Source organism: Chiloscyllium punctatum, chromosome 25 (assembly GCF_047496795.1).
Source record: "Chiloscyllium punctatum isolate Juve2018m chromosome 25, sChiPun1.3, whole genome shotgun sequence".
In the NCBI taxonomy this organism is placed as follows: Eukaryota; Metazoa; Chordata; class Chondrichthyes; order Orectolobiformes; family Hemiscylliidae; genus Chiloscyllium; species Chiloscyllium punctatum.
The window spans coordinates 35,284,984-35,295,672 of NC_092763.1; the positions used below are offsets into that span (position 1 = coordinate 35,284,984).

Genomic DNA, 10,689 nt, shown 5'->3' on the forward strand with positions numbered 1-10,689 from the left:
TATCCTTGTAAATCTTTTTATGAAGCCTTTCAAGTTCCCCAATATATTACCTATAGCAGGGAGACCAGAACTATTCCAAAAGTGTCCTCATCAATGTTCTGTATAGCTGCCAACTCCTATATGTCGTCCCAACTCCCATATTCAATGCACTGACCAATAAATGCAAGCATACCAAATGCATTCTTCACTATCCTGCCTATCTATAAATCCACTATCAAGGAACTATGAACCTGCAATCCAAGGTCTTTGTTCAGCAACACTCCCCAGGATCTTACCATTAAGTGTAAAAGTCTTGCACTGATTTGCCTTTCCAAAATGCAGCACCTCACATTTATCTAAATTAAAGTCAACCTGCCACTCTTTGGCCCATTGGCCCACCTGATCGAGATCATGTTGTACTCTGAGGTCACCTTCTTTGCTATCCACTACACCATCAACTTTGTCATCTGCAAACTAATAACCATACCTCCTATATTCACATCCAAATCATTTATATTAGTGATGAAAAGCAACCCTCCACCACTGCTCTCTGTCTTCTATCTTAGAGCCAGTTCTGTATCCAAATAATTAGTTCTTCCTGTATTCCATGTGATGTAACCTTATCAGTCTACCATGAAGAACCTTGTTGAACACCTTACTGAAGTCCATATAAATCACATCCACTGCTCTGCCCATATCAATCCTCTTCATTACTTCTTCAAAAAACTCAATCAAGTTCATGAGACATGATTTCCCACGCACAAAGTCATGCTAATATCCATAATCAGTCTGTGCCTTTCCAAATACATGTAAATCCTGTCCCTCCGGATTCCCTCCAGTTAATTCAGTAAATAGAAATTCCACCACTCTAAATAGAATAAAATCATGTTGTATCTTAATATGTCTTATTTTGCTAGAGACAAGAATCTTTCGAAAGGAAAATGGACCACCAAATTCAAAAGCTGCACGAGTTTATTGAGCGACAAGAAGAGTACGATCGATGTAGAGGGGAAGGCGCTGAACACAGAGAGAGATTCGGTCATCCCCGTGGTAGAAGAGGTGACAGTTCTGGTTCCAACTCCCTAACTTAGTGTCCAGTCCTCATCAACGAGAATAAAACGCATGATGATTTGTTTAAACTGCTTCCAGCTAACTATGTCTCTGTATTGAAAAAAATCCCATTGATTTGTGTTTAGCTAATGTGACCTACTGATTAATGTTCATAGCTGCAATGCCAAAATATTTAGCATTTATATATTGATTTGAAAATACTTTCTGTTCAAAATTAAAATGACAAGTGAGATTCGTTGCCGGAGCTTTTTTCAAATGATCACAAGTTATATGACAGCAGAAAAGGGTGCCAATTTGTTAGCAAGCTGATCGATAGGCCAAGGCAATGCTATGGAGATGGTAATGGAGAGCTATAGACTCTCGAAGCTCCCTGGTAATTCAAGAATGTACAAGGCTTAAACCTTTGATTTTACTTTCAGAGAATATGGTCCCTTCTTACAAATGAATGGTGCTTCAAGCAACCGTAAATGAGCCTGAATGAGTGCAGCTCCAACAACACTGAAGAAGCTGGAAACCATCCAGGATAAAGCAGACGGCTTGATTGGCAATCCATCCACCATCACTTAAATACTCAGTCCCTCTACCACCTACACACAATGGCAACTGTGTGCACCAAATACAAGATGCACGGCAGCAACTTTCCAACGTCCTATGACAGCACCTTCCAAACTTATAACCTGCATCACCCGGAAGGACATGGGCAGCAGATGCATGAGAACATGGGCACCTGTAGACTTCCATCCTGACGTAGCACCCTGACTTGGAAATATGTTGCTATTCCTTCAATGTCACCTAGATCAAAATTGTGGAATTAATGTCCCAATACCACTGTGGGTGTTTCTATGTCAGATGGATTGCAGCAAAAAAAAGTGGTTAACACCTTTTTAGGGGTAATTCAGTTTGGGTAATAAATGCTGATTTTGGCAACAACATCATCATCCTATCAAAGACTAAAAAAGTGATACATGAGTAAGTTGCTGTTTCATTTGGAAGTACTGTTTGAATCTTTGAATTTTGAGAAGAGACGACATAAAAGATGTGGTGTTGCATCACCTGTGCTTGCATGGGAAGATACTGCAGAAACAACATGGTTTGGGGTAACTAAGAAATGGACCTTGGCACCATGGAGAGAATAATCTTTTCAGAATGCTGAAAGAGTAGAGCAGGGAAAAGTTTTTTTTTGGTGTTGATCTTAAACTGGTGGTGGCTAAAATGGTAGTGTATCACTAATTGAACATAGAGGCTAGGTGTGATAGAAGATTGTGACAAATGGAAAAGGGCTGAGTGCAGAATAAATAAAGTAGAATGGACATGGTGGGGAATCCTGTCAACCATGCTGGGGTATAGGGAAGGGAATCCTTGGATGAGGGAAAAGGAAGACTTACCAGAAGCGCTGTTATTGAAATTGCATCATCTGAACATGGAAAATCTGGGAGAATGGAAATGAATCTGTCCAAGAGGGGGTGTGAGGAAGAGTAGGGACATCAAAGTACCTGTGGGGGTCTGCAGTTAATAGTATGTGATAACTAACTCAATTTCTGGCAATAGGGTAAGCCCAGAAAGCAAAGAGCCAGAAGTAAATTAGGTGGTGCGAGGACAGAAACTGGAGAAAAAAATGTAATTGAAACTTTCCAGTTCTTGGCCATAGCATGACGCACCAATACTTTCATCATTTTATCAGAGAAAAGAGGGGGCAGTGAGGGAGAAGGTGTGTTGCTGAGAAACATTGAAATAAATTTTGCTCATTGAATTGAATTTGTTTTTAGCTAGTTTGTGATTTACTGATGAATGTTTCTAGCATTTAGCACTCGTGTATCATTTGAGAATATTTTCTGTTCAGGTTTAAAATGACGAAAGTGTTTGTATCCCTCAAAAAGGCTGGCATAGCTAGGACCCATGCAGGTACTTATGGCAACACATTTTATTTGAAAGAAGTGTGCGGAGTTGAAGGACAAGTTGTTCAAAATACAAATATGTTCAGTGAAGTTGAGAAGGGTGATTTAGAATGGAGACTGGTTGGGTTCTGTTCAAGAATGAAACAGAGAGCACTTGAGCATCCTGCTGGGTGAAAGAGGGATTGAATGTCCACATTGAAGAGTGAGGGCCATGACAAAGAAAACATTGGAAGTGACTTAGAACATCAGAAGAGTTACAAATTTAGATAGAAAAAGAAAAGACAAGGGGAGGGGATAAAAAATGACGCGATCTTCTTGAAAGTTTCTCTGCCCGAAGGCAAATCAAACCCAGATTAGCATAATCTTCATCCTAGGTAGTTCAAAACCTACATCAGCCAGAATGGATGAAACGCCATGCTGTTGGCACTTCTCCGATCCAAACAATCATCCAATTAGCTCGCCAGCCAGCCATGGAGTTCTAGTTGCTGTGGCAACGTATATTTTACATGTACATTAAAGCCTGGAGCTGTGGATTATGATGGTAGAGGCTCCAATCTCTGGTTCGCTAATCTTCAGAGAAGGAAATTTGCTATTCTGCTAGTTTGGTCTACAAGTGACTTCAAAATCACAGCAGTGTAATTTTGCTCTATTAGGCCCTAACTAAGGCAATCAGGGAGGGATAATAAATGCTGGACTACATAGCGATGTCAGCATCCCATGAATGAATTTAAAAATAACTGGGAGCAAATCAGTGTTTTATAAAAGTGTCTTATAACTTTTACTATACATCTACATTAATAAACTCCATGATCCCGTATACCTTGTTAACCACTTTTTCAATGTGCCTTGACACTTTCAAACATTTGTCCACATATGCCACTGGTCATTTCTCCAGTATCTTTAAGAATTGTATTTTTTTTTGTGCTTTTCCTCATTCTTCTAACCAAATTGTTTTCACTTTGCGCTCCTCTGTAGTATATTTCATTTGCCACATAGAATCATAGAGTCCTCATGATGTAAAAGCAGGCCATTTAGCTCATCAAGTTTACACTGACCCTCAGAAGAGCACACCTCTCAGATCCCCCTCCCTATCCTATCCCTACAACTATGCATCTATCATGGCTAACCCACCTAGTCTGCACATCCATTGACACTATGGTCAATTTAGCATGGCCAGTCCACGTAACCTGCATGTCTTTGGTGGTATACATGTCCACTCTGTTAACTGCCCTCTTAATGTCTATCATGTTTTCCTCAAATTTCAAGTTTTATGTCATTTATACATGTGAAAATTGTGCCCTACACATGCTGGTCATTAATATATGTCGAAAAAAGAAATGGTTGTAATGCTGACTGCTGGGAAACTCCATTCTGCACCTCCCTCCAGTGTGAAAAATGAATATTCACCACTATTCATTGGGAGACAAGCTGCAGGAACCAAAGATCTGACTAGAAATGGAATGCAACTGTTATAACTTGGAAGCCTGGTGGAAATGGAATGTGTCCCAATTTCTGTGAGTACATATTCTGTTCCAGTGCCAACAATCTCTGAAAATATTGAGTAGGTTTGAACTCAATGCAATCAAGGTGGTTTTCCAGAACTGGATTTTAGAGCTATGGGGGAACAGTAGCTGAAGAAATCACAAGATACAGAAAATAGAATGAAATAGCATGAATTCAATGGATGACCTGTGGGAAAATGATGCTAATATATTACATTGCATTAAGAATTTTCACTCAATATGGGACTAGAATTTGCTAAATATTCTGTGCTGTTTCAAGTCTTCCATTGTATGACCATCTCTTTTATTTAAACAGGGGTTTCTAAAAAGCCAGGCAAACCTGATCCAAGATGTCTAGATGAGAAGTGGGCCCGGCTACACAGAGGTAGGATGTTCACAATAGGTAGAAAGTACGGTTTGAATTTTCCTGGTAGTGATGAATTGGGAAAATTGCTCAAGATGGGAGCCTGACACTGGCTTGCTTCCATGCTATTCTAGAGATGAGAACCTCTGTGATGCAATTTGTTTCCCAATTCAGGGCCCCTTTCTGGCCCCTCTGCCATTGGACCCAAATCAAAATGGGCCTGTCACTGTGGGGAGGTGGGGTCCTCTTTCACATCCTTATAGTTCATGGAGGGGTCCTTCATCTTTCTTCTCTTCCCCCACTGCCCTAACAGCGATGGCAACTCACTGACCTCACTGTCCTTGCACTCCAGTTGTTGTGACCAGCCTAATGGGCTGAGCTAATAATAATAATTAATTTGCCAGGTTGTCTAAACTGCCTCACCAAGGAGCTATTCTCTCCAACTTGCAGCTTCAACAATAGCCGACAACCAGGAAGGGGGTGTTCTATGTTGGGCAGCGGCCCTCACAATAGTTAGTGATTTGCAACAACAGCAAACTGATGGCTCCAAGATCCAACAAGGTGTTTGCGTTTTCTCCTGGTGTTGGGACCTCTCCTGCGTCAACAAAATGTGGGTCCATATTATTGTTGCCATCACTAAGAAACTTAGGAACTTTTGTTTAATTTTCTATTATGTTTGGTAATATATCCAGTTAAGAGGATTATAGTTACTTTCATTATTGATTAATGATTGGGTTTACTTTCATTGTTATGATGTGACAAGGATACCAGGTAGGTAGTAATTAACAATACCTAACAACCCCCCCCCCCCCCCCCCCCCCCTCAGTCTCTATGCAGAAAAATGAGAACTGAGGAAGGGTCACTTGGTGTGAAACATTAACTCTGATTTCGCTCCACAGTTGCTGCCAGACCTGCTAAGCTATTCCAGCAATTTGTGTTTTGTTTCTGATTTATAGCATCTACAGTTCTTGTCTTGGATAATATGTTGCTTTCCTCATTCTAGGGTCAAGGATGTCACTTATCAGCTTCAGGATATCCTGAGAGGGGAGCTACAGCGTAGTGGAAAGAGGGATGTGGCTCTGCAGTCAGATTTTAGAGAACAAGGCTGGTAGGGGAATTGGAAGATAAGGCAGATGAATGTGTGGCTGAAGATTGGTGCAGGTGAGAGGACTTCTTGGAGTATTGAGACTAGCTCTCTGGGGGAAATAGGATATGTACAGGCCAGAGGGGTTGCACATGAACAGAACTTAGACTAAGTTCCTTGCATTTTGCTGGTGCTACAGGCGTGGTTTAAATTAGTTTGACAGGAGAATAGGGACCTGAGGGTTGAATTGGTTGGAATAAGATCAGAAATGAGAATGGAGAGCAGAAAATTAGTGTATGAGTCAGGAAGGCAGAGGAAAAAAAAGTTAGAAAATAGTTTTGCAGTATTCAAGGTTATCTACCTTAATGTGAGGAGACTAGCAAATAAAGCAGAGGAGCTTTAGGACACAGATAGAAATGTTGCAGCATGGCATCATATCTTTACAGAAACATGGCTTAAGGAATAGGATTGGTATCTCAACATTTCTGGCACAGTGTTTTAAGATATAGAGAGGATGAGAAAAAAAGATGGATGAGTTTGATAAAAGAAATCATTACATCAGTGAGGAGCGAAGGATCAATATAGAAGAAGCCATATACATTGAGCTAAGAAACAAAAAATCAAGTTTACTGTAGACCACCAAACAGTTAGATGGACATAGATTAGCACATCTATTGGCAAATCTCTGAGGAGTGCGAAATCAATTGGGCTGTAATAGGGATTTTAACTAACCCAATGTCTGAAAGGAATTGAGACAGCAGAACTCTTGGAATGCATTTGCAAGAACATCTTTGGCTGATATGTGGCAAGACTAACAAAAAATATGCAAGTCTGGAATTAGTTTCAGAAAATGAAACTGGGCATATGAAAGGAGTGGCAATGGGTGAACGTTTTCTTGGGAATATTCATAGTTCTGTTTGTTTTAATATAATTTAGGAAAAGGGCAAGTTTAGAACAGGAGTTTGAGTTCTAAATGCGGCAAAGCCAATTATGCTTAAACTGGCCTGAGAACAGTTATTTGGTAAACCAAAGTCAGGGTGTCAATTGAAGGGGAGATTGAAGGTGTTCAATTAAACCTGTTCCCTCAAATAAAATAAATAGATCAATCAAACCTATGACCTTGGAAATGGCAAGGAGCTTACAGGTTAAGGTGAGGTAGAAAGGAAAGCTTTTGCTTGAAATTGAAAACTTAATACTACAGGAAGCCATGAAGGGATTAGAAGTGAGAGGTGAAATCAATGAAGAAATTAGAAAAGCAAGCAGGTGTGCAATGTTCCCTTAGGGAGGACACTCCTGATGTCATCACCATATTGTGGCAATGTGGCCTAATGGCATAAAGCTTGCAGTCTAAAGCTTACTGTGTTCTGTCTAATTCAGTTTCCTTTGCAATGGCTTTTTAATTAGGTGTTTCTATAGGCAGAGTCTTTAGGGGGGGCTGAGCAACATGGGTTATGGCAAGTTTTGTATTAGGACCAGATGAGAAGTTGATCTCCATATCAAGACTATCTCACTCCATCTTTTTGAGCTTTTCACAATTGGAGTGGTGAGATTCCTGACAAGAAGCAGTGAATTGCCAATTGATGGTAATTAAGGCTTGTTAAACACTTTTTTGATAGCCCAACTCACCTCATTAATATACAGCTATCTATCTTACTAAACGAACCAAACAAGCCAGAGACCTTTGGGGGAGAACCTGGACGACCTTTGTGTTGGTCACCTAGGCACTGACATCTCAGGGCGTGCTTCATGGGCACTGGACGCATGGACTCATCAGCAGACATCAGCATCCAACACGTACCAGACTTTAAGAACCCTCATGACACATTTGTAACCCATTTACAGGATGCAGCTCAGAGACCCACACCCTGGATTGGACCACACTACATCTAGAGGCTCTTCACTTGCTGTTGTAGTGTGTAGCCACACTGAACCGATCCAGTATCTCACGCCTTTACATTGTCTTGCCTTGCCATTTTGAGCTTCAACCCCTCAGCCAGAGATACCAGGCTAATATTATTTTTGCCTTACTTTGCTGTTTGACGTTGTTGTTAAGGAAGGAAGCTTGTCAGCAAACCTCAGTGAAGGGGATAGCCTTTGCTCAGCGATCATGCACACTAAGTCAAGAGCAGTTTCTGATACCAGTTCAGGGTTTGGATACCAGTCCAGCAGTTTTGGAAACTGTTATGCAGAGCCTGCAAGAGATGAGCAGATGGGGGACATTATCCTGATGAAATCCATACAGTGCCTATAAGGCTCCCTGTAGTGGTTGGACTGGACTGTGGTCTACGGCCAATCTTCTAACAACTTCAGTTGACCAGCTAAACTTGACCTCAATGAGTTTATTATTGATGAAAATGAAAGCGATTCATCAACAAAAATTTCTGGTCCTCGACAATTCTAGCTACAAGAATGAGGTGCTCAATCTGTTTTATTTGAAGTCTTGATCTTCACAAGAAGTGAGCATCAAGCAATGTAGTATTTCCTCACAAATATGATCAGAATAAATTTGAAGAGCATGTTAAAAGTCATTGAAAGGTGTATCCTATTTGCAAAGAACAATTTCTTCCAAACTGTGACCGACATGCATTTGAAAAACATGTCATGATACTTTTGAAAGTGTTCAGAGTTTTGATTAAATTACGAAGCCTATTTAACTTCCTTTAATGTTGAAAATGACTACTTGAAGTTACTAATGTAGTCCAGTACACCATGTATGATTGAAGAGCACCTTTAACACTGACGAAAAAATTGTTTTGCAATCTTTAAAAACATTATCATTCTCATGTAGAGAATGCAGCATATAAAGGTTATGTAAAATCATTATCAGAGGTTACTGATATAAATAGTTGCACTACAGAACAACAAACCTATTTTGTTGGAATACTATCTGCAATGCATCACTAGTAATCCTAAAATTGATTGTACAGAGCATAAAGCAAAAGTATTTTCCCTGCATATATTCTATTATGGATTCTAAACTGTATGATGTTTCACCCTTCAAAACTTGAGATAATTTACAGATATTTAGATGATCATTTGAACTTTAACAAGGTTAAACACATCTGAAATCCCAAGTTTGAATTCATTCTAACACCATACAAGTATACAAAATAGAGTGTACTTCTGAACAATAGTACCTGAATATATATCCTGTAAAATATCATATTATGATTTAAATTATTAACTAAATTTTTACATGTCTGTATAATTGTTGAATTGGCAATGAATGCCCATGTTCAATGATGTATATCTGTTTCAGATTTCTTTTGAGAAAGAAGGATGTCATCTTACAGTGCACCAACCTACCACTTTGTCCGCTGGTTTGATGGTGAGGTTGGGGTTGGAGCAGAGGGAGTGGGATCTCCCACCCACAGCTTCCAACTTAATAGTTCAGGAACCCCACACCTGATTCTATCTCCTATGCAGTATACATTTAAGGAACATGCTCATGATATTATCATATCATGTTATTATCATGTGACCTAATCATATGAAGTTCACATTCTTCATTTTATTGAGCTTTGTTCTGTTACATGGTGACATGCTGAGGGAAGTGAGGTACGCTACATCTGAATTGCTTAGCGCAGGCCCTGGTACACAAGATTGTAATGTCGTCAGTACTATATGACCCATAGATCAAATACCATATTATGCTGGTATTAAAAAATCAGAATAAACCCAATGGGCAGATGTAGATATGGTTCTTGCTGTATATTTTGGTTCCAATTTTCATTCCCAAGTTGGGGCCACAGAATTGGGAGAAATCCAGGCTCTACAAACCTGACCTATAGAATGAGTTACTTTTAAGACTTTCTGTCCAGCAGAGGGCTGGATTATGAATTAGGCCAGGCGAACCAGGAAGAGTCTGAGAGACTGCTGAGTTTAACTTCCGAGGACATCTTCAACTGCCTTCAACACACCCCATCCACTGGACACTCCGTGCCGGTCTATTACCTGTCCTTGATTTCTTTATTTCCAACTGCCGCAGAGACATTAACCACCTCAACATGTCTATCCCCCACCCCAACTCCAACTTCTCACCCTTACAATGCACAGCCCTCCACTCCCTCTGCTCCAACCCCAACCTCACCATCAAACCAGCAGACAAAGTGGTAGTTTGGCGCACTGACCTCTATATTGCTGTAGCCAGGCGCCAGCTTGAAGACACATCTTCCTACCACCTCTTCGACCATGACCTTACCTCCAATCACCAAACCATCATCTCCCAGACTGTACACAACCTCATCACCTGAGGGGATCTCCCACCCACAGCTTCCAACTTCATAGTTCAGGAACCCCACACCTGATTCTATCTCCTACCCAAGATCCACAAGCCTGACTACCCCGGCCGGCCCATCATCTCAGCCTGCTCCTGCCCCACTGATTTAATCTCCACCTACCTCGATACTGTCCTATTCCCCCCACCACCACCCTGGTCCAGAACCTCCCCACATACGTTTGGGATATCATCCACAACCTCCACCTCCTCCAAGACTTCCATTTCCCGGGCCCCAATGCCTCATCTTCACCATGGACATCCAGTCCTCTACACCTCCATCCACCATGACCAGAGCCTCCAAAGTCTTCTGTTTTTTTCCTTTCCCGCCGTCCCCAATAATACCCTTCCAATGACACTCTCATTTGTTTGGCTGAACTGATCCTCACCCTCAAAAATTTCTCCTTCGAATCCTCCCACTTCCTCCAGGCGAAAGGGGTAGCCATGGGCATCCGCATGGGCCCCAGCTATGACTGTCTCTTTGTCAGCTGCATAGAACAGTCCATCTTCCAGAGTTA

The 10,689-nt window shown here is 40.9% G+C and overlaps 1 protein-coding gene across 1 annotated transcript in view; it reads left to right on the top strand.

Annotated features, from left to right (window-relative positions):
* The window catches only part of LOC140495655 (fibrous sheath-interacting protein 2-like), a 33,929-nt gene extending 32,406 nt beyond the window's left edge, over positions 1-1,523 (top strand). The window contains exons 8-9 of the mRNA XM_072594647.1: positions 897-1,038; positions 1,470-1,523. Coding sequence (XP_072450748.1) covers positions 897-1,038; positions 1,470-1,495 — 168 coding nt within the window. The 3' untranslated portion in view covers positions 1,496-1,523. The remainder of the gene's footprint in view (positions 1-896; positions 1,039-1,469) is intronic.
* The last annotated feature ends 9,166 nt before the right edge of the window (positions 1,524-10,689 follow it).